A 24211-nucleotide genomic window follows, 5' to 3' on the forward strand; every position below is an offset into this window, starting at 1 on the left:
GCATGATGTTTTCCAGTTCCCTCTACTTTCCTGCAAATGACATAATTTCGTTCTTTCTTATTGCTGAATAAAACCTCATCATGTATCCACACAATATTTTCTTTATCCATTCACCTGCTGATGGCTACCTGGACTGGTTCCATAACTTGGCTATTGTGAATTTTGCTTCTATAAACATGAGTATGCATGTATTGCTATAATGCTGACTTTAATCCTTTAGGATAAATACCGTAGAGTGGGATAGCTGGGTCATATGGTGATTCCATTCCTAGCCTTTTGAGGAAACTCCATACTGATTTCCATAGTGGTTCTAGTAATTAATAATCCCACCAACATGCATAAGTGTCTCTTTCCCTCTACATCCTTGCCAGCATGTGTTATTATTTGTGTTCTTGATATTTGGCAAACTTTGGGTGGCTAGACTGGCGTTTGTACATAAATGAAAATGGCACCCATGTGATTGCTCACTCCCTCGCTCACCACCTGCTGTTGGGTGGGAGTTAACTCACCATTTCCTCATTCGTCTCTCATTTCTCTGCCTTCTTAGGTGGGCACGTGGAGTCATGGGCACTGGCTGTGTTCTGAGGCCTTGATTGCTTCTTCCTAAAGACTGAGACTCCTAGTCCTCCCTTCTAGAACTTAAGGATGACTTGCATGCTGACTGGGGCTGGAATCTGGGTCTTATAACTCAATTCGAAGGATGAGTTATAACCCTTGTGACACCTTCAGAGTTGTTTTCAGTGTGGATGTTGAGAAGGGCCTACCCCAGGCCTTTTGGAAGGGGTGGGATATTGGCATCATTAAAGATGCTTGATGTTGAACTTCTCAGTTCACTCGTAGGGTCAAGGTTTGGGATCAGTAGTTACATTTTATAGAATTTGTTTGTCTCTGCCTCCTTCACAGTAAACTCTCAGTTATTCTCAGGCAGGTTATTTCCTTTTGAGTATGAAAGTGAGTTTTACTGTTAATATGCACAAAAATCAAGAAAGTTATCCCATAGGCACCTGCAAACGTAGACAAGGTCAGCAACATAACAAATTCACCAACCCACTCTTCTCCCTGACTGCCAATAACCAGCCCTATATTTATGTGCTTTTTCTCTGTAGATGTAATAATGAAACATCATGGACAGTCTTAGCCAACAATGTCTCAAATATCATCACGGAGATCTACCCTCGAGGCAAGAGTACCGTGGAGGGCCGAGTGACATTTGCCAAAGTAGAGGAGACCATTGCAGTTCGATGCCTGGCTAAGAATCTCCTTGGTTCTGGGAACCGAGAGCTGAAGCTGGTGGCTCCCAGTGAGTTTCTCAATAGTCAGGGGAACTCCAGCTCACCAGCTGGGCTTCATCTTTCTCAGGAAGCATGTGGAATCCCACATAGGGTGGTATCAGAATTCAGGTCCCCAGGCAGAAAATCAGCTTTGAATGCAGCTGAATCTAGCCCTTTCTTTCTTCAAATTCATATACCAAGCTGCATCTTGCAAAGGACACTGGACATTTTGCTTGTCTAATAGTATAGCTACTCAGTCTCTGAGTTGCTGAACATCTGAACATTTGCATATGGGATGGAGAAGGAGGAAGAAGAATCTTCCATCTCATTGCTCCTTACGGTAGTTGAGACTGGTTGAATTCTTAAAACAAACAAATAAACAAACAAAAAACCATGAAGTCACAAGCAATAGAAACAAATGCCACTTTTCAAAGTAAACTTTATTAAAAAAGCTTATGAAATACAGACTTTTGTACATGAAGTAGCACTCAATCTCATTTTTCAGTCTTTATTGTTCCCTTTCCGATTCTGTCTGAAAGGTTACGCTAAGAGCATCTTTGGAGAAAGTGCTGAGTTCCCCTGATTGAATTTTGGTGTAGTTTCATGGGTGTAAATGTTTGAGAGATGGTATTGCCCATCCCTAAAATGTGCCAGGCAGCCCCCATTCTTCCCTACTGGCAGTGAAAAATTCCTGGCCAGGTATAACCAACACCTTCCTGCCTTCGGCCTATCTTCAAGGAAATTCTCCATCCTGTCTCTTTCTGATCCTCCAGCCCTGCGTTCTGAGCTTACGGTGGCAGCCGCAGTCCTGGTGCTATTGGTGATTGTGATCATCTCACTTATTGTCCTGGTTGTCATTTGGAAACAGGTAGGTATTTTCCCAAAACACTAAAATCTTTGAAGCCTGTGAGAACAACAGCTTAGTTCAATGCCTGGCACAGTGAAGGGGCTCAGTGATTACAGGTGGATGGATGTGGTTAAATCCTACTGCAGCTTGCTGCTGCAGTGGGCGCTCTGGTGCCTTGGGACCTTGGTAATTCATCAGTTACCTGTCCTGGTCCTTTCTAGAAACCAAGGTATGAAATTCGCTGGAGGGTCATTGAATCAATCAGCCCCGATGGACATGAATATATTTATGTGGACCCGATGCAGCTACCTTATGACTCGAGATGGGAATTTCCAAGAGATGGACTAGTGCTTGGTAAGTCCCTCTGACTGTGACCTCCCAAGACACTATTCTCACTTGTACGCAACATCACTATTTAAATCCCTGTAAGGGACCTGAGCTTTGCTTAGTAAGAACTATGTAATAGAAATTCACTTGCAGAAATATATTTCCATCTTGAAAAAGAGTTAATTGAGGCTGAGGATGTAGCTCAGTGGTAGAGCCCTGGCCTAGCATGCATGAAGATGTGGGTTCAATCCCTAGCACTGCAGGGTAGGCATGGGGGAGAAGAAGAAACTATCATTGCAATGAATTTAAAAAATCTAATACCATAACAAATTATGGCTAAAGAAAATTTTACAAAGGGAGAAAGGAATATAAGGAGGCCTAGCAAAGATACCCACCAACATGGCTTTGCTTTGGAAATGACACCAATCGAAAATGAAGTGAATTTCTACAACTCAAAAACAGTAAATGAGAAATGAATGCGGACAGTCACAAAGTAGGTTTTGATTCAGTACATTCTGAGGGTGCATAAGAAGCATATATATATATATAATATAAGATATTAAAATATGGGTACATCTTAAAGGAAAACATATAACAATACCCAAGCCAACTTGTCACAGATTTCAAATATTTCAATCTTGGGCTGAGATCAAATACATGAAGTCCAAGGGAGTTTTATTTATTTTTATTTTTTAAAATCACATTCTAAATGAATGAAAACAGGACAAAGGCAAAGTTAGAGCTAGAGGTTGTGTCACAGTGAATAATATAACTAAATACAGGTTTTAATCATCTACCTGTCTCATTCCAAAATATGGCAGAGTTTAGATCTTAGAGAGTTACTTAAACTGAAATCAAACGAGGTATCCTCCTGGCTCCCAATTTCAAATGCTTTTTCTTAAGCTTTCTTTATTATATTTTCACCACTGTTTCCCCAAAAGGATGAGGAGCTTAGGGAAATTAAAAAGTAATAAAATTCGGGGGGAAGGGTAAAATCCCTGCTATGCCAAGGGGCACTGCTTGGTCTCCCTGTTCCTGGGCCCTGTCAAGTTACTGGTGAAGCAGTACCTTTCCAGGAATTGCCAGCCATGCAGCCCTGCGGATAGGGGCAGGGTGGGCTCTCCTGCTGTCTTTCATGAGCAGAATCTACCCTGGCTGGGCTGTCCACAGTCAGGCTGATTATCTGGAAGCCTGTCCCTGGACTGTGAGCTCTTCAAGGATGGGGCAATAGTCTCAGTTTCTCTTTGTCTCTCCTGACATGAGGCAATGACTGGGCTCAGGGCATACTGAGCCTCTGTGGCCTTGCTGGCAATGGGCCGCAGTGGGCCCAGCTCAGTTTTTACTTGTCTACTCCTTGGAATCGGTGGTATTTTGAATACTCAAGTATTTCCAGTGGTTAAGGATTTATTGATGCAAAGGATGCCTCTGTTTGTGTGTGTAAAACAGAAGGGTGTTGAGCCAGGGGGTATGGGCAGGAGCCGGGAGGCAAAAGCAAAGGAGCCCAGGGCTTGGCCAGCACCCAGCTGCTAGCCAGAGAGTTCACACCAGGGAGGGCTGCATCCTCCTCTCTCCCCGTCTGTGTTTTCCTTTCCGCTGCAAATGTTATTTGACAAAAGCAATTACTCTAATTTCCTCCCCTGTGGGCTCCATTTTTTTTTTGACAGGATGACTTGGAGGAGTAATTAGGCTTACTCAGTATGGGAAAGCACCCACCCAGCTGTTCACCCTGCAGAGGAGCCCGGTGTGTTGATGGTTTTTCTTGTCCACAGGTCGCATCTTGGGATCTGGTGCATTTGGGAAAGTGGTTGAAGGAACAGCCTATGGATTAAGCCGGTCCCAGCCTGTTATGAAAGTAGCAGTGAAGATGCTCAAACGTAAGTGTTGGGAGGATTTGAATACGAGGATATTAAGTGAACTGATCCAAATCGGGTCGCAAATTGAGATACAGCCATCGTAGCAAATTTAGGACTAGATTCTGGTTCTTTGACTCTAGATTTTATGTGTGTTTAGAAGTTTGTCAGTTAATTCTGTTTTGGTTGTTCTTGTCACTTGTATTTTGGAAAACGAGGAGTTATTTCTAGTGACTTCTTTATATCCTAAAGACTAGGGACTGTCACCAGAGTCCAGACTCCATGGGCCCTCTGCTTCTCTTTTATACACTTGGTAAATGTAATAATGTTGAATTACAGGAGCAACCACATTCTCGGGGTTTTCTGGAAATGAGAGCTAGGTAGTTGAGTTGAACTGACTCATGATTTATTTCTTCAACAGCCACAGCCAGGTCCAGTGAAAAACAAGCTCTCATGTCTGAGCTGAAGATAATGACTCACCTGGGGCCACATTTAAACATTGTCAACTTGCTGGGAGCCTGTACTAAGTCAGGTAGGCTCACCCACCTTCCTGGGAGTGAGGGTGTGCTCTGAACACCTGTGGTTGTGAAAAGCCGTCAGACCAGACTCAAATCCCCCCTCACACCCCAGCCGCACCAGTGAATCTAAATCTTTTCCTTGGAGTCCTCTCGCTCCACTGAGCTGATGGGAGTCACTATTTTTGAGCCATGTCTCTTGGTGGTCCAAACACAGCAATTCATGGCTTCCCTGTCCTTGGGTTTTTATTCTGGTTTTGGTCCCCACAGGCCCCATCTACATCATCACTGAGTACTGTTTCTATGGGGATCTGGTCAACTATTTGCATAAGAATAGGGATAGCTTCCTGAGCCGCCACCCAGAGAAGCCAAAGAAAGAGCTGGACATCTTTGGATTGAACCCTGCTGATGAGAGCACACGCAGGTGAGTGTACAGAGACATGGCTGTGTCATTGTCCTATAAGCCTCACAAATGGAGAGAATCTGTGTTCTGACAGAATCCATGTCTGCAGGGTCAGGGCCCAAAGTAGCAAGATTTGGGGACAAGCCAGCCTGCGCAGTGGTCCCTGACAGTGCCCATGGATACCCTATGTCTGTAGGCACTTTGGACTGGGACATCATGCAGGAAGGCCTTGCTGATAGGAGTTAAGGGGAGTGAGAGTGGGAATCCTTTTGGAAGCCATTCTCCTGTTTATGTGTGATCCACTCTGGATATATGAAATGCAGCACAGGCCATGGACGCCTGAGTTTATATACCTTGTGAGAATCTGTCTGAGGATCTCCAAGCTCCAGCTGGTGGTCCTTGCTGAACCTGGGCCTGTGGATCAAGCCAGTGATGGTGGTCTCCACTTCAGAAATCTGCCAAGTGACTGTAAAGATCTCGAAGGCTATGAAGATCCCTAAGATCAGAAAGTGCAATGAGTTGGCTTTATACACATTTACTTAATGGATACTAAGTGGGTGCGAATTTATCAAGTAGCAAGAGTTGTCTCCTCAAGCCACAGGGCCACAAATCCCATGTTCATGGTTTATAGACTGAAAAACAGAGAAAGAGTAATGATGGGCCTTAATGTCATGATTTTTTTTTTCAAATTTTAAGTGTAATAGACTTATAACATTTTATAAATCTTTGGGGACATAGCCCCCTGTTGTAGATGTCATTTCAGGGTGTCTGTGTTCCCACTGAAGACGTGTAGAGGAGTGGCACTGAAAACAAATAAATAAGTGAAAAGATAGTAAGAACCGTGTCAGCCAGAGTTAGCAGAACCTGAATAATCCCCTGGTCTTTCCCATTGCAAATGGTGGTCATTCTACAGCTTATGAAAAGTGCCTCCTTCATGCCAGAAGGAGTCATTTTCCTTTCATGCCACTGGAACCTTCCTGCCGTCCCCATGCCTGGGTCCGAGGTGCCCTGTGTGTTTGTGGGATTGTTGGAGTCATCTTCTCAGGCCCTTCTCCCTGCCTGGACCGCCCCATGTGAAGGGTACTCTTTGGTTTTGCTTTTGCTCTGCCTCCCTCAGTACCGGGCACATGGCAGGGACCCACATCATCATCTGCTGAAGCATCTGAGTGACCACTCCAGAAGGGCACCTGGGTGAGATGTCTTTTCTGTTTTTACAGTTACGTGATTCTATCTTTTGAGAACAATGGTGATTACATGGACATGAAGCAAGCCGACACTACACAGTACGTCCCCATGTTGGAAAGAAAAGAGGTCTCCAAGTATTCGGACATTCAGAGATCACTGTACGATCGCCCGGCCTCGTATAAGAAGAAATCTATGTTAGGTAAAAGCATCTTTATCACTCTGCTTTAATATGATACTTAAAATATTCAGAGGTGGGTGAACAGGAGTGATAAGTAGACCTGTCAGGCCACGTGGTCCCTGAATGCAGGTCTGCTCAGCTGGGTCTGTGACAGGTTATTATAGGTTGTGGCCTGTGAATTAAAAAGGATAAAGACAGATTTCTTGCAATGAATTTCCCAAACTTCAAATGCGATTGCTTTATAGAGTCATTTATTCTGATATGATAACCTTTCTTTTTTGTTCTTAACATGTCTTTTTAATTGGAAAAAAATTGTTCTCAATAGATTTATTAATTTTTGCAGTACTGGGGATCAAACCCGGAGCCTCATTTATGCTAGCCAGTTACTCTACTACTGAGCTACAGCTCCAACCTCCTTTTTTTTTTTTTTTTTTTTTAAATGAAAACAGTGAGAATTGATTGTTTTGTTTTGTTTTGGTGATGATTGAACCCAGGGCCTTGTGTATGCTCAGCAGATGCTTCACCCCTGAACTACATTGCTACCTTTGATAATTGATTTTTTTTTAGTGCCCTTACTTGACAAACTGCAAGTTAGGAAGCTTTTGTTCTTTCTTCCTAGTGGCTTTTTCTTAAGTTTTATAAGACTTATATCTATGAGTTCAATAACCCTTAATTTTAGCTTTCCTAACATCCAATTTGAGATAAAAATTGGAGAGTAGACAATTGGAGATGTATTTTCTGACAAGTGTTTCTATTGACTGTTGTCTGAAGGCAGATCTGTTTTCAAAACAGAGGTGTAAATGGAGGATTGGATGGATTTATTAACCCCAGGGTACCCAGCTGATGCTATACCAGATGGACCACCTCCTATCTGCTCGGGGGTGGCCCCTCTGGGGCTCTGGTCTAAATCACAGATTTGAAGTAGGATAGTTGTAGATAAGTCTGACCTTGGCTTTTTCTGTGATGTTGTTGTCTTTGGGGCCTGAGCCCTCGCATTGGTTGATGCAAAGTGTTGAGCTGCCATGAAATTGTTTGGAAAATCACTAATGTGCTCGGAATATTTTCAAGGTTCTTAAGCAAAAGGTACAATCCATTAAAAATAGAATGTGCTTGTTTCGCAAAGTTCAGTACACAATGATATTTTCCATTTCTGCAGTTCTCGGTTCCATCCACTTCACGTTGCCAAATGGGTGAACTTCCAAGCACTTTACAAAGATTAGCCAATGAGGGTTATCGGAACCAGTGCTTCCTCTCCTCTCCCATATTTTTAAAAATAGTTTACATCGATTCCCAGGCTGAGCTGGTAGACTTGGCACCAGACATTGGGGGACCTGAGTCACGCTGAGGCCCAGGCCCTATTGGCAAGCACATTACAATTTTCTGGCTTTCCTGTAGCTGGCTAGAAAAATGTGAATGGCTGAAGCTATTCTTCACTTTGCCTGAAAATCCTCAGAAGGACTGAGAACTACTGGCCTAGATGGCCTTCTTCCTCGAAAACTCTGGGACCCTTCCAGATGGGATGAACTGGGGAAAGTTACAAACAAAGGGAAGTCAATGCAAAGTCACTGGCCCTGGTTTTTTTCCATATTTTTTTATTAGTGCATTATGGTTGTACATATTGATGGGATTATTTTATATATCCGTACATGCATACAATATAACAATATAATTTGGCCAATATTAGACTAAGAATGTTCTCTCTTAGAACATTCAGCCTTTGGTTTTGGGGGATTGGCTTTTTTCACTTAGCAATACCCTTTAGATCCATCCGTTTACTGGCAAATGTCATAAAGTCATTCTTATTTATGGCCAAGTAATACACCATTGTGTATGTATACTGCATTTTCTTTATCTATTTATCTGTTGAAGGGCCCCTAGATTGGTTCCATAGTTTAGCTATTGTGAATTGAGCTGCAATAAACATTGATGTGGCTGTGTCACTGTAGTATGCTGATTTTAGATCCTTTGAATATATACCAAGGAGTGGGATAACTGGGTCAAATGGTAGTTCCATTCCAAGTTTTCTGAGGAATCTCCATACTGCTTTCCAGAGTGGTTACACTAATTTATAGTTCCACCAACAATGTTATGAGTGTACCTTTTTCCCAACATCCTCATCAACATTTATTGTTACTTGTATTTTTGATAATTGCCATTCTGGCTAGAGTGAGATGAAATCTCAGTGTAGTTTTAATTTGCATTTCTCTAATTGCTAGAGACATTGAACATTTTTTTCATATATTTGTTGACCGTTCATATTTCTTCTTCTTTTGAGAAGTGTCTATTTAGTCCCTTTGCCCATTTATTGATTGGGTTATTAGTTTTTTTTGATGTTAAGTTTTTTGAGTTATTTGTATATCCTGGAGATTAATGCTCTATCTGAGGTAAAGGTGGCAAAGATTTTCTCTCATTCTGTGGGCTGTCTATTCACATTCATGACTATTTCCTTTGCTCTCCAGAAACTTTTTAGTTTGATGCCATCCCATTTGTAGATTTTTGATTTTACTTCTTGCTCTTTAGGAGTCTTGTTAAGGAAGTCAGTTCCTGAACTGACATGTTGGAGTGTTGGGCTTACATTTTCTTCTAGTAGGTGCAGGGTTTCTGATCTAATTCCTAGGTCTTTGGTCCACTTTAAGTTGACTATTGTTCAGGGTGAGAGATAGGTGTTAAATTTTATTCTACTACATTTGGATTTCAGTTTTCTTGGCACCATTTGCTGAAGAAGCTATCTTTTCTCCAATGTATGTTTTTGGTGTCTTTATCTAGTATGAGATAACTGTATTTATATGGATTTGTCTCTGTGTCTTCTATTCCATTGGTCTTCTTGCCTTTTTGGTACCAATACCATGCTGTTTTTGTTACTAAGCTCTGTAGCATAATTTAATGCCTGGTATTGTGATGCCTCCTGGTTCACTTTTCTTACTAAGGAGTGCTTTGGCCCTTCTAGGCCTCTTATTTTTCAAAATGAATTTCATGACTGCTTTTTCTATTCCTATGAAGAACGTCATTGGAATTTTAATGGGAATTGCATTGAACCTGTACTGTCAGCTCCACTCCCAGGGTGGAGTCACTGCAGGGTTCCGTGAAAGGAGTTCCTGTAGGTGGAGTTCCTGAAGGTGGGGCTTAGGTCTAGGCAGGCCCCAGGTGCTTTGTTGAGTGGCAACTAGTTGGGAGATATTAAAATCTCTCACTTCTGGGGCCTGGTAGCTGCCCATCTGCCTGGGAGACTGCACCCAGGAGACTCCCCAGGGTTCCACTCATGAGGGGGAGGAGCCAATCCTTTGCCCTTTTAGCTGACTGTGGATCCTGCCTTTCCTGGCTTCCTGGGCTCACTCCCCAGCACAGTCACACACACTGGTTCAAATTCCTGCCCTGCTCTGAGCTGCCAGACTGAAAAGTGGCGGGGTGGGCAGCCAGGCTCTCCCCAGGCTCCCTGTCCATACACTCCGTACCTGCTTTCCTCTTGATTTGTTAGGCACAGTTTAGGTGATGTAGCAGGTGTCAGCTGGACCAAGAACTAGACCCAGCTCAGATTTCCTGGATCCTGGTTCCCATAGTTGCTTCAGAATGGCTCCTGCCTCAGCTCTCTGTGGACAATTGGGAAACACGATGTGTCTTTCATGCACCAGTGGACTATGCAGGCAGCCTCTGGACCAGTCAGTGTTTTGATCTCAGATTTCTTTGCACTAAGCCATGAGTGAAATGCAGCTTCCTCATGTTGCCCTTCCTGCTTTCCCCAGGGGTGGGTGGGCTCTGGTAGCCACCCTTGGTGGTTGCGGGCTTTCTCTTTAATTTTATTGTATCCAAACCTTCTGAGTCTCCATCGTCTCTGAGTGTCTAGTATTCAATTCCAGTGAAATAACTCTTCCATCCACTTCAATGAGAAGCCATTTATCCACTACCTTGGTCTCAGCCATGGAGTGGCTTAAAAGTAGCCTCCTGTACTCCCCACCTTCCCTGGTCTCCATTGACCCTGATCTTTTTTTTTTTTTTTTTTTTTTTTTTTTTTTTTTTTTAAAGAGAGAGAGAGAGAGAGAATTTTTAATATTTATTTTTCAGTTTTTGGCGGACACAACATCTTTGTTGGTATGTGGTGCTGAGGATCGAACCCGGGCCGCATGCATGCCGGGCGAGCGCGCTACCACTTGAGCCACATCCCCAGCCCGACCCTGATCTTTAAGCTTGTCTCCTTGTCTGATTGGCAGTTGATTTAATTAATGACTTATAAGCCAAAGACTAGGAAGATAGTTTGAAAAATAAAATAAAGCAATTCTTAGAAATTATTTTTTTCTCCTTGTCCTCATGTATATTTGTCACAGAAAATTTAAGTGTGTATGTGTGCGTTTAAAGATGGCTGGTGTGATTACTAACTAAGGTTGGAAAAGAGAAATCTGGGAGGTAAACAAAATCGTTATGTGCTGGGCATGGTGATACAGGCCCGTCATTCCAAATAATCCTGAGGTTGAGGCTGGGGAATTGCAAATTTGAGGCCAGCCTCAGGAACTTGGTCCTATTTCAAAATAAAAAATGAAAGGGCTGGGGATGTAGCTCAGTGGTAGACTACTTGCCTATGATGTGTGAGTCCCTCGGTTCGATTTCCAGTACTTCAGAAAAACAAAAAACCAAAACCTAACAACAATACAAAACTACATGTGAGAACCCATTAGGGAGAAGAGTTTTGATTGGTCCTCATGGCCCTGTGTTCTTACATACTCATATATAAATCAGGGATGTCTTTCTGTATTTAGGTTGACTCTCTCTTTAACTGAAATACTTGGGACCAAAGGTGTTTTGAATTTTGGATTTTTGTCAGATTTTGGAACTTTGCATATATGCAATGAAATATCTTGGGGATGGGACTCTAGTCCAGACACAAACTCATTTATGTTTCATCTATACCTCTACACAGAGCCTGAGGGTAACTTTACACAGTCTCTTCAGTGTACTTGCATTTCAACTGTGACCTATTACATGGGGTCAAGTGTGGAATTTTCTACTTGTGCCATGTCAGTACTTAATAACTTTTGGATTTTGGAGCATTGGGGGCTAGGAATGAATGCTCAGCTTGTACAAATTTATTTTTAAAGAAAGAACCTTTTCATTTTTTTATTTATTTGCACTGCTGGGGATTGAATCCAGCGTCTCATGCATGTGAGGCAAGTGCTCTTGCCCTGAGCTTTGCCCCATCCTCCTTTGCACACTTAGATACCCGCCTGGGAGGTCTAGAAACTTCATAGGAAAATAGCTTTGGATGTGTTCTTTGGACAAGCCTCTGTAGTCTGACAAGCAGACCAGCCTCATGGGAGTCCTAGTGGTGGGTGAGCTCTCATGCTGTCCTGCCCTCCTTCCTGTTCTGCAGACTCAGAAGTCAAAAACCTCCTTTCAGATGACAACTCAGAAGGCCTTACTTTGTTGGATTTGTTGAGCTTCACCTATCAAGTTGCCCGAGGAATGGAGTTTTTGGCTTCCAAAAATGTAGGTTCAAGGAACGGTGATGTCTTTAGACCTGGCTGCAGATTTCAGAGTGAGGGGAGGGGGGAAGCAGTCGGCAGGAAGACCTGGGAGAGGCCGGTGACAGTAGCTGCTTCTCCTTTACCCCTCTCCTCCTCTCCCCCTAGGGAGGACCTGGGTCCTAGCAACATTGGCTGCCTGTTTTTCTCCAGAGTTTTCTGTGTCTTAAAGGGGTTTGGTTAAGGGCAAGCCCACCATGCCAGGACAGACTTCCTTAGGTGTACATCCTCAGCTTCAAGTGCCACCATGGAGCAGCCAGTCTGGCGGGAGAGCTGCTGTTTAACCACAGATGGATTGACCCTGAGTGTTCTTGCCTTTCCACCCAGTGTGTCCACCGGGATCTGGCTGCTCGCAATGTCCTCCTAGCACAAGGGAAGATTGTGAAGATCTGTGACTTTGGCCTGGCCAGGGACATCATGCACGATTCCAACTACGTGTCGAAAGGCAGTGTATGTATCCCTGTCCTCACTTGGCCTGCTCCCCTCCTTCCCTTTCTTCTCTGAAGTCAGCAGCAGAGTCTCCTTTTTAATAAGGAGATTCATGAATGGGATTCGGGGGTTCACCAAAGCTCAGGCCTGAGCAGGAGTATCTGCATCACCTTGTAGGAGGGCTGGGATTTGGGCAAGTTCCTTGCCCATTCTATGCCTTAGTTTCTATCTGTGGAATGGAGGCAGTAGTAGTGCCTTCTCCTAAGCTGCTGTAGGGGGTTAAATGGGGAAATTCATGTAAAGAGCTTAAGGCAGTGCCTGGAATATGGACACAAACAGGAAGTGTTAGCCATTGATCAGCAAACTGCGTGCGTGCAGATACAGGCAAGGCTTTGCAGAGACAGTGTTTCAGCTTTTGTCGGATTTTCAAAAGTGGCACCTGTGACTCCAAAAATGTTAAGATCATTTGAGTTAATATGTCCTAGAGGTACAGTTTCCTTAAAAGTCGTTGAATCGTCTGCTCAAACTGTTCTCTCCATCCCTTTCACCTGAAAGCAGATGAAGCAGCTTAGAACACACCTGCCACCCACAGGTGCAACTCCACATCACCCCACTGCACTGGCTGTGAGACAGCTCACAGGGGTTGTCTCATACAACTAGAGACTCTGTCCTGTGCCTCTGCTCTGTGTGCCGCAGGTACTCATGTGGCCATGACCTATGGCTGTGGCTTTTCCTAGGCACCTTGAACACTCTACTAAACTTTGGTATTGGTAGAGCCAAGCTCTCACCTGTTCATGTGAGGTTGTAAGTCTCTGGAAGGATGCTAACATGGTTACTTTATGTATCTACCTCAGTTTAGTATTTTCCCTGAAGTTTGGATCCAGTTTCACAACAGAGGCTATAAAATACATCTCAGTGTGTGATTCTTTGAAAATGACTACACATTTATTAATGTTCAGAAGCTGTAATCAGCTCACAGATGGCTGGATCTTAGTTTTGTTCCTAGGAATCCCTGCCAGGAGGGGACAGGTCTGTTCAGGGCTCACACTTTATGGGCAACAATTCAGGATTAAACGTTTTTGGACATTATTCCTTTGGAAGAGGTGGGAAGCAACATTGACCATTAGTCGCCAAATATGGATTAAGAGCCCACGGGGTAGCAGGTCCCTTGAGTGCTGCAGTAAACAGTACACACAAAACCCTGCAAGGCAACATCATCAGTGCAAGTTATTCTCAGCCTGGGAGGACCCCCACCCCTGCAGATCATCACTGAAGAGACTGGGGGTTAATGTCCTCCCTTCTTCTCTGCAGACCTTCCTTCCTGTGAAGTGGATGGCTCCTGAGAGCATCTTTGACAACCTCTACACCACGCTGAGCGATGTCTGGTCTTATGGGATTCTGCTCTGGGAGATCTTTTCTCTTGGTATGGGCCTGGCAGCTCTGCTTGTTTGGATTGTTCTAGAACTGCTCTGGAAGGGAGAGTGTTTGTCCCAGCTCTAGGACTTGATTGCTGCTGGGCTGCATGCTGTGTGAACCCACCATGGGTCCTTACTGTGTTGTGGGCCAGTGGAGACTGAGAGGGGGATTGGGGGGCTGCGCCTGGCCCCTGGACTCTACTCTGGGCTATGTCACAGTGATTTTTCTCCTACATAAGTGCTCCCGATGACACCCATTCCCTGGCTGCTTCTTCATGTGGGACTTCGGGTCGAAAGGTTCACCAGGTGTGAGGGAGTGTTTCCTGCTCCTCACCTGATGGCGGTGATGGAAGCCGGGGAAGGGAGCCCGGGGAGGGAGAGGAGCACGGTTCCCTTTCCTGGTCATTCTGGAGGGGAGAAACTTCTTAGGCATTTAGCCAGTCAGTCTCCAGGGACTGAACAACCCAGGTGTCCCGTGCTGCCTGGTGAGGGCCCTACGAGAAGGATAGGTCACTACCCCTGCCCTCCAGATGGTTCACACAAGGAGAGAAGATTCACACACTTAGAAAGTCTGTGGTGCTGACTGAGCACTGCAATGCGAGCCCAGAGATAGAAGAGAATCCTGGAATAGTTTTGGAAGGCTTCAGAGGAGGAACTGAACTTGACCTGGCTCTGGCTATAAAAATAGGAAGGGTTTCGTGAATGAATGTGAGTGTTCTCCTGGGGAAAGTCAAGTGCTTCTTCCCTCCTGGGTCTCCTTTTTCTACCTTAGTTCTCCCTGTAGAAAGGGGCATTATATGGATCATGTGGCCCAAGAGAGAGAGTCTCACACCCCCCTGAAAAGCAGAGAATTATCTAGACAAGCCAAACCCCAATTTTGACTTTTGCTTTAATTATTTGAGCTTTTCTAGTCAAAATAATTTTCTTGCCCCTGATGATTCAGAATTTCCCCTGGCTTTTCTGATTTGCTTATGTATGTAGCTCCAATCATCTGAAGCATGGAAAAACATTTTAATACTCTTTCTAAAAATGCACAAATTTTGCCCAAGGTTCTTGGGCTAGACCGACCTAGAGTCCTTGTTAAGTTTTTTTCTTTTTTGTGTGGTACTCGGTCTGTGAATGCCAGGCAGGCACTCTACCACTGGGCTGCATCCCCAGCATCCCTTTGCAGGGAGAACTGGGACATTGAGGCACCAGGATCACCGGTGTTCCTCAGTGTGCTCTGTCACCTCAAGCCTTCCAGCAACATGCGGACCATTTGCCATCCTCTTATCTTCTCTGCCTCTTAGGTGGCACACCCTACCCTGGCATGATGGTGGATTCTACTTTCTACAATAAGATCAAGAGTGGGTACCGGATGGCCAAGCCTGACCATGCCACCAGTGAAGTGTGAGCTCCTTCCCCCTCCCTGGTCCCACGTCCCTGCCATGTAGTCTTTGGGATCGGGGGTGCCCACCTGCTCTACCCATGCCCACTCTGAGCCCTGTGTCTCTCCAGCTATGAGATCATGGTGCAGTGCTGGAACAGTGAGCCAGAGAAGAGACCCTCCTTCTACCACCTGAGCGAGATAGTGGAGAATCTTCTGCCTGGACAATATAAAAAGGTTTGTCTGGGCCTGTTAGGGTGGTGGAAGACCATGAGTCCTCGGGGAGAGAATGGCTGGCGTTTAGGCCAACCCCGTTAGCACTGATTGAAAACAGCATTTTCAAAGGAGGACACAGATTGTGTGATCCTGTGTCTGGGGCTTCATGGAGCGCCCCATGAGCTCCTGGTAGCAATGATGAATGAAAACCTCCTGTTTCTGCGGGGCTCCCCTTTCATCTTATGTCCATGACACCTGTAAGCACTTTGTTCTCCAGATGTTTCAGGATCTGAAACTCCCGTGTAGTCAGAAGTGTCAGGACAACCACGTTCATTAAATTGCTGATTTGAATGCATTTAAATCCAGGGTAAATTGGCTTTTACCAGCTGACTGGAAGAAGTAACCTGACTGTTATCTGTGGCTCCAGCTGGTTTTCTGTGGCAAAGGAAGTATTGTGCAAAAGAACAAATGTCATTCCATGGATCCAAGCAGGAGGTGTAAATGAGTGAAACGATTTTCTGCCGGGGCCTTAAAAGGGCAACTCAGGCGAATTTGTAATAAATTCTGTTTCTTTGATTTGCATTAGTCACTGTGTAGACTTTCCATGCTTAATTCTCTTCCACCTCAAGGAGATACAGCATTAGGAGATTGCACTGGAACCTCCCATGTGTTGAACTGTGAATTAAATACTTGAGTTCGATTAACTCAGTGCCCATTACAACTTATTCTTTTTTTTTTAAAAAAAAATTTGTTTAAATGTCTCTTTTATTTGTTTCTTGTTCTTTTTAGTTATATATGACAGTAGAGAATATTTTGACATATTTATATAAATATGGAGCCTATCTTATTCTAATTAGGATCCCAGTCTTGTAGTTCTACAGGATGTGGAGATTCACTGTGATGTCTTCATGTATGAACATAGGAAAGTTATGTCAGATTCTTTCCACTGTCTTTCCATTTCTTATCCTTCCTCCTTCCCTTCATTTCCCTTTGTTTAATCTATTGAACTTCTTCCCATCTCCCCTTGTTGTGGGTTAGCACCCACATATCAGAGAGAACATTGGAACTTTGGGTTTTGGGGATTGGCTTATTTCACTTAGCATGATAGTCTCCAGATCCAACTTCTATAAGGGTGGATGCAGAAGGAAAATAACCTTAGGTTGGCCAAAGATGCTTTGATTGGGAAGAGATTGAAATTATTGTTTAAAATAGGGACTGAACCCAGGACCTTGTGCGTGAGTGCTCTACTACTGAGCTATAGCCCTAGCCGTTTTTATTTTATTTTGATACAGGGCCTTCCTGAGCTACTTAGGTTGGCCTCAAACTTGCAATCCTCCTGCCTCAACCTCCTCAGTAGCTGGCATTTTTGATATTGGAGGTTAGACTTCCCCAACTTTTAGGGATCAGGAAGGTGTTGGGTATTCTGCCCCTAGTAGAAGTCCCCACCCCTTTCTATAGGAACCTGGAAGGGACTATGTGAGGAAGGCTATGGGAGTGCTGGGTGGGAGTCTTAGCTTCTGACTTGGGGAAGGGGCTCTGGATATCTGAAGACCTAACAGCAGAAGAGCTCCACCATGTCCTCATCTTTGGGGAGCAAGATGCACGATCCCTAGGGCCCTGTGTAGTTTTGAAAACACCTCTCACATAAGTCACATTTGTCCCCTGACTCCTTGGGCTGTGTGTGGGCGAGTCATGCTTCCTTGGCAGAGAATCTTTGACCCGAGTCCTCAGGACATAAGATTGTCCTTTGATTATCTAAATCCCACGTCTATGAGGTAGTCTGGAAACACATTTAAACTGTAATAAGTTCTGAATGTCTATATTCATTGATTTTATCAATGACATTTGACTAAATATGTGAAATGAATGTTCATAGAGTTATGAAAAAATTCACCTGGACTTCCTGAAGAGTGACCATCCCGCCGTGGCACGCATGCGTGTGGACTCGGACAACGCATACATTGGTGTCACCTACAAAAATGAGGAAGACAAGCTGAAGGACTGGGAAGGTGGCCTGGATGAGCAGAGACTGAGCGCAGACAGTGGCTACATCATCCCTCTGCCTGACATCGACCCTGTTCCTGAGGAGGAAGACCTGGGCAAGAGGAACAGACACAGGTAGATGTGGGTAGCCACCCAACTGCCCACCTTGCCGCCCCCAGCACTCCCAAAGGGGAGAACCCAGGCTACTGACAACGGGGCTCTCCTGGATATCAAACTGTACTGGCTGATCAAGGTGCACAATACCCAGGGTTCCTTTGCAGTTTTGAAAACACCTTCTAGACTATTCTAATCTGTCCCTGCACCTGGGACTGTGTGTGACAGAGTCATACTTCCCTGGTGGAGAATCTTTGACCTGAGACCTTGTGCCATTTGATCACACCAACACAGCAGCTGTGAGGATTGGTAATACATGCCTTTTCTCTGTTGTCTTAGAAAGTCACTGAGCTGAGGCTGGAGTGGAGAGAGACTCGGGGCCAAATTATTTGATTCTCCATCAGTGGTTCTTAATCTTGGCTGCAAATTGGAATCACTTGGAGAGGATTTAAAAACTACTGATATACAAGCCACATCCAGGCTGATTTGTTCTTTTTTTAAAAAAACTTGTATTATGGAGAATTTCTAACAAATGCACAATTTACATAGTATAGTAGTGTCAGGTGTCCATCACCCAACTTTGATGTGTCCAAACTCAGGGCTAGTTTGATTGCATGCACAACCATATCTTCACCTCCTGGGTCCCCTCTGGATTATTTGGAAGCAAACCTTGATATCATATCATTTCATCTGTAAATATTGTTGTAGGTTTCTCTAAGAGATAAGCGCTCTGTTAGAAAAAAAAATTGCTACAGTTATTAAAAGTTATTATAAAAAAACTACAGTGCCATCTTCTCACCCTAAGAAATGGGCCATGGTTTAAGAGCAACAGATACCCAGAGTTGCAATTTCCCTGGTCATCTCACAAATGTTATTGTACATTTGTTCTTTTTCTATTCAAGACCCAAATAAAAGTCACACATGGCATTTGTTGATATATCTCTATAAGTTCTCCTGGCCTCCTTTGTGGCCCCTTGTATATCATTTGTGAGGAAACCAGAGTGTTTGCAAGTGGGGCTCCATGTTCAGAATCCTGCTGATCCCATCCCTGTGGTGTCTTTATTTTCTCCCGTATTGGTCGTATTACTGGGTGTTGGTTCTGAGGCTTGACTGGGTCAGGTGGATTTTCAGAAGACATACTTCAGAGATGATGTGTGTCCTTCAGTCAGGAGGTACAATTGTCCTACTGTCTTTTGTGACATGAGCAGTGTTGGTGATCATTACTGAGATTCATGAATTCATCACCTTGGTGATGCTAATGCTCAGCCAGGTCTGAGAACTGCTAGCTCATGTGGACCAGATGGACAGGACCCCGACCTTGTTCCCAGCTCTCATCGCCTGGCCCTTGGCGGGGTGATAGTGACTCCTGGTTCAGGGTCCACGTTGCTCATGGGTCTTTGCTCCCTTTGTTCAGGACATTGCTTTACCTTCTTTCTTAGTCATTCAGTCAAATACATGCAGTTATTTAGGCAGAAGAGCATAGCAGTGTTTTGGAGGTTTCTGATTATACTTTCTCTAACCAATATAAGTAGAAGGTACAGTCAGCCCTTGTTTATCTGGAGGCTCTGGGTAATTTGGAAGCACAGTTTTTGTTTTTGGAACTGGAGGTGGGGCCAAATGGCCTGTCTGGTTTACCTTTCTAATTATGCTTTGTGTAGGCAGCTTTTACAAGGGGCTTATATTCCTTTGGCAAACAGTGTTCCTCCACATTTGGGGGCCTGTGCTGGAACTTCAGGTGGCCCAGGGAAGGCTGGGCAGTGGGTCTAGAGGCTCTCTCAGATCTTTTCTCCATTTGCTTTCTTCGTATTGAAGAGTAATACGTCACCTGTGAAAGGGTTCAAAATAAAGTTAGAAATCACAGGGTAAATGATATCAGATGAATATTTCTGATAAAAAAGACATCAGAAAGATGCCTAGGAGTTTTCTAGGACTAAACCAGGCTGGGTTGCAGGATTTACATTCTACAAAGAGAACAATTCTAGTTGCTAGGTATTTGTTAGATTTGCTAATTTGGACTTCTACCAGGGCAATGTATTTGGTCTTCTTAGAAACACTCATGATATATCCCAAATATCCTCACCACGTCAGGTGAGACTCTGGCCCTAAGTGGTGAGATGGGCTGAGTGGGAGAAGACCCAGCTGGGAGGCTTTGGGCTCAGGCAGGCAGGAGTCAGCCAGGAAGTTATCAGCCTTCTCCTAAGGCTCATTTTTTTTTTTGGCCTTGGGAGGGGAGTGGGCATGGAAAGACAGGGTCTTGCTGTGGAGGGCTTGGAGTACCAGGTTAGAACTCACTGGAACCAGGCCTTGGGCTACAAGGTGGGCACAATTGCTCAGGAACCAGTTGAAAGTCCAGTTGTCAGCTGTCACGGTGAAGCCTGAGCTTGGGTGCCAAAGCATCTGGCAGGAATGGCTCCTCACTCCCAGTGGCAGTTACCTGCTTTTGTCCCCACATTCCTGCCTCTGGCCTGTAAGATAGATAAGCAGAGGGGTCTGACTTACCTGTCAAACTCCCCCCTCCCCCTGGGGGGGTGGGGGCAGCAGTTCCTACCATGACATTCATGGTAGTGTCATCAGTGCAAATCTTAGTTAGGTTGGGGTAGTATCCAAGGATTCATTGGGCATCTAGCTGGGGCCAGGGACCTATAAGCAGCATCCAGCTTCCAGAGAGAGGGGCGTTAGGACTAGGTGATCATCAAGACCAGCCGAATAGACTGGGGTTCAAAATGAGGTGCCAGGACCAGGGTATAAATGGGGAGGCAAAGGCTCAGTTCCTGGGAAAGTCCCAGTCTAGGATCATGAAGGGACAGCACAGTTCAGGGTTCTGGGAGCTCTCCATTCACTGTTTCTAGGCTTCCAATTGGCCAGCCTTGGTTCCCCGCTTGGAAATGGATAGAGAGAGGAGGAACATGGACCATGGAGTCAGAGTGGGCCAGATAGGACATGGCTGGAGGGTGAGAGCACGTGTGAGGGTGTGTGAGTGTGGGTGCACACAATGTCCTTATGGATGGCCACGCTCTCTTTATGGTCTATAAACCATGTGTACAGCAGCCTCACAATTAGGAGAATAAACTTTGGTCCTGCCCATCAGCAGAGGATGATGAGTTTGGAGCAAAAAGATATACAGAAAAACAAAGATAGCAATGCAAAGCAGAACAAGGATAAGACTGTAAAGTTCACAGAAGGGAGGACAGACGGGGAACCATGACAGGCTGGTGACTTTAGGGAAAAGAATTTTCCCAAAAACCTTGGTGAAAAATGATTAAATGTACAGAGATGTTGTAAGAATATATCTACCACTTAAGTTAACAGTTGTTGAAATTTTGTCACATTGGCTTTATCTAGCTCCATATAAGTAACCGATGTTGTGCGTCACCTATTATACGTAGAATGTATACGCATAGCATGTCACATACAGCCATATTCAAACTTTATGTTTCTTGATCCATCATTTGCAACTAGATGGGAAACACCAAGATACTTCCCTCCCAGGGTACAATACACACTTCCTAGAATAAGCGCACTTTTCCACATGATCACAATATTGTGATCAGACATAAGAAAATTAAGAGCTCTTCCCTGATTATCAGGTAATGCCCAGACTTTATTCAGATTCAGAATACAAGTTTGAATAATAATTGCTAACATTTATTGAACATTTGTATGCTTCATGATTATGACCTTATTAAATCACCCCAGCAGGTATACTGTTGGGCATTCTTGTCACGCCATTTTATAGGCAAGAAGACAAGTTCGAGTTCAGGATGTTAAGTAAGGTGTGTGAAGACCACCCCAGACCTAAGGCTTTTTTACTCTAGTTACCCTCCCTCTTAGCTCATATTCTAGTAAGGAAGAGCCTTCACCTGGTCCTTTGAGATGTAGAGGGTGCAGGATGCAATGGGAAGGGGGAACAGACATTTCAGGAGAGAGGGGTGAAATCCCCAGAACTCAGTCTGGAAGCTCAGGAAGTCTCAGGGAGAGCAAGTGGATGCTCTGGCTATGCTTGCAGCTGGTTTCCTTTCTTCCCTCTTCCTTCCTGAGGACTTTTTATCAGCCGTTGCTTATCTTCTCTTGCATAGGGAAAGTAGAAATTATTACAGCTTGTTTGCAAATCAGATGTAAGACCTGGGAGAAGGAAAGCTGAGTAAAGAAGGCCTGTGCACTCTGGTTTTCCATGTGACCTGTGCAGCAAGGGATGATGAGCAGCTGTCTGTCATGGTAGCAGGCTAGCCACATCTGGCAGCCTGAGTGTGAGGGCCGAAGAATCTTGCGAGTGTTGCTCATTTGCCTTGGCAGCCACCCTGGAAACGGGGTCACAGCCTAGCTGATGCGTACCCATGCCTCACCTTTCCTTTTCTCCCCCTCTGCCAGCTCACAGACCTCTGAAGAGAGTGCCATTGAGACAGGTTCCAGCAGCTCCACCTTCATCAAGAGAGAGGACGAGACCATTGAGGACATCGACATGATGGACGACATTGGCATAGACTCCTCAGACCTGGTGGAGGACAGCTTCCTGTAACCAGCAGATTTGGGGTGTACCTTCTGCTCCAGGAGCCACTTTCGGGTCCCTCTAAGAAAACCACTTTATCACAATGCAACGGTCCAGAGGAGGATTGGGTGATGTGTGAAGTTCCCAGCCAAGGGCCTCAGGGAGCCTTCTACATAGGAACGAATGGGATACTTTGAAATGAACTTTTTCAGCGTTGTCTCTTGCAATGCTTCAGGAGCATCTCAGCGGTGTGTGAAGTTTGGAAATAGGTGGACAAGGGAATAATAAGGCCACAGAAGTCGAGCTTTGTGTTTCAAGGGCATTGGTGAGATTCCCACAGACAGAATTCGTACTGCAACAAAACTCTAGCATTGTATTTATGTAAATAACTCTAACCAAGGATGTGTTTAGATTTGTATTAACTATCTTCTCTGGACTTCTGAAGAGACCACTCAATCCATCCATGTACTTCTCTCTTGAAACCTGGTTATCAGCTGCTGTTGAACTTTTTAATGAAGTGCATGCAAAACCACTCTTGAACCTTAAAAGGTACTGGTACTATCACATTTTACCTTTTTTTTTTTTTTTCAGCGTTAAAGAGATAAAAGATAACAATTAACCAACCTTGTTTGATAGATTTGGGTCCTTTAGAAGCCCAACAACTCATTTTCGTATTGTAATCAATGTTTATAATAATACTACTGTTATCAGTAATGCTAAATGTGTAATATGTAACATGATTTCCCTACAGAGAAAGCACAATTAAAAAAAAAACCCTTACTAGGTAGGTGACAAGTTTGACAGTTTCTGACATTTATATTAAATAACATGTTTCTCTATAAAATATGATAATAGTGTTAGTTGATTAAATTTAGTAAGCATAGAGAGCAAAGTATAAGTAGTGATGTCCAGGAAGTCAAAGCTTTTAATTGTGTACTAAATAGGTTCCTTAATCCATGATACTAGAATCAGTTAATGACCCACAAAGTAATGGGATTAGAAATAAGCAAAACCCCTGAATCCTCAGTGTGCTCGATAGAAAGGCATGAGCCTGTGCCAGTGACTTCTTGTGTCAGGATCCAGTGGAAATTACAACAGTCAGCAAGAAGAAAGGATTTGCAGAGAGACTTCTTTCATGACCTGTGATAACTATGGTGGATCCCCAAATCTACAAACCTTAAGAACCAGAAGAATGCTCTAACATCAGCTTCTTTCATTCATCTCTTTTCCCCAAGAGAGAGTTTAAAACCCTGAGACGATAAAGGTGTTGTTTCATGAAGGCTGTGTGTGCATTAGCCTGACACTAATTCCCACATATGACCGGCAGCTACAATCACTAGATTCTATGTCTCCATTCCAGAGATTCTGGATTAGTTTGAGGGAAGCAGGGACCTCTATGTTAATAACTCCCTGGCTATTCTGATCAGTCACTTTTCAAAAACACTGGCTTAGGTTACAGGAGGTTGCCATGGGAAAAAAAATATAATTGGAAATTTGGAACTGAGCTAAAAGTCAACCATGCCGGAAGCCTACTATTTAAGTCCTTTTGGCTTTAGGTCACTGACATTTAATGCCATATATCTAGCAATTGCTGCCCTTAATTTAACTTTCCTGTCTTAGTTGAGGCTTAGAAAGCTAAATCTTGGTTTTGGCACATCTTCTAAAAGTTTGAGACAAAGTAAAGTCACAGCTTCCTACTGCACGGTGGAACTGATTTGTCCCCCTCAAGGAAAAGGATGTAAAATACATGACACATTTCTGTTTGCAACATTTCCTGGTCTCTGGACAGATAGCCAGGTCAATATTCTGGTGAAAAAGATTAAAAAGTTTTCCTAATATTTTGGGATTAGGTGGGAGGATGGACTGTCACATCCATCCAAACTGTCAAATTGGTTAGTGCGGGTCCATCGGCATTCTCCGCAATGTTCTTAATTGCCGACACCAAATGAATGAAACATGGGCTGTGATTACTGCAATCACTGTATGTGCTTCCGGCAGGTGATGCTTTGGAAGATGTAGCAGCAATAACAAGGTACTTGACTACCCACTGGTGTCATCTCAATGCAAGCCCCAACTTTCTTACCCACCTTTTTCATAGGAAGTGTGAAGACTGAGC

General features: G+C 44.1%; 1 protein-coding gene across 4 annotated transcripts in view; it reads left to right on the plus strand.

Moving 5' to 3' along the window:
• Positions 1–22693, plus strand: part of PDGFRA (platelet derived growth factor receptor alpha) — a 46478-nt gene extending 23785 nt beyond the window's left edge. For all 4 annotated transcript variants that reach the window (XM_081303880.1, XM_081303882.1, XM_081303881.1 and 1 more), the window contains 14 exons: positions 1107–1300; positions 2045–2139; positions 2340–2472; positions 4215–4319; positions 4717–4827; positions 5081–5234; positions 6431–6597; positions 11936–12051; positions 12414–12536; positions 13827–13938; positions 15220–15319; positions 15428–15533; positions 17389–17630; positions 21978–22693. In XM_081303880.1, coding sequence (XP_081160006.1) covers positions 1107–1300; positions 2045–2139; positions 2340–2472; positions 4215–4319; positions 4717–4827; positions 5081–5234; positions 6431–6597; positions 11936–12051; positions 12414–12536; positions 13827–13938; positions 15220–15319; positions 15428–15533; positions 17389–17630; positions 21978–22125 — 1906 coding nt within the window. In that variant the 3' untranslated portion in view covers positions 22126–22693. The remainder of the gene's footprint in view (positions 1–1106; positions 1301–2044; positions 2140–2339; positions 2473–4214; positions 4320–4716; positions 4828–5080; positions 5235–6430; positions 6598–11935; positions 12052–12413; positions 12537–13826; positions 13939–15219; positions 15320–15427; positions 15534–17388; positions 17631–21977) is intronic.
• The last annotated feature ends 1518 nt before the right edge of the window (positions 22694–24211 follow it).

This window comes from Spermophilus citellus, assembly GCF_964194105.1.
Source record: "Spermophilus citellus genome assembly, chromosome: 8".
Lineage (NCBI taxonomy): Eukaryota > Metazoa > Chordata > Mammalia > Rodentia > Sciuridae > Spermophilus > Spermophilus citellus.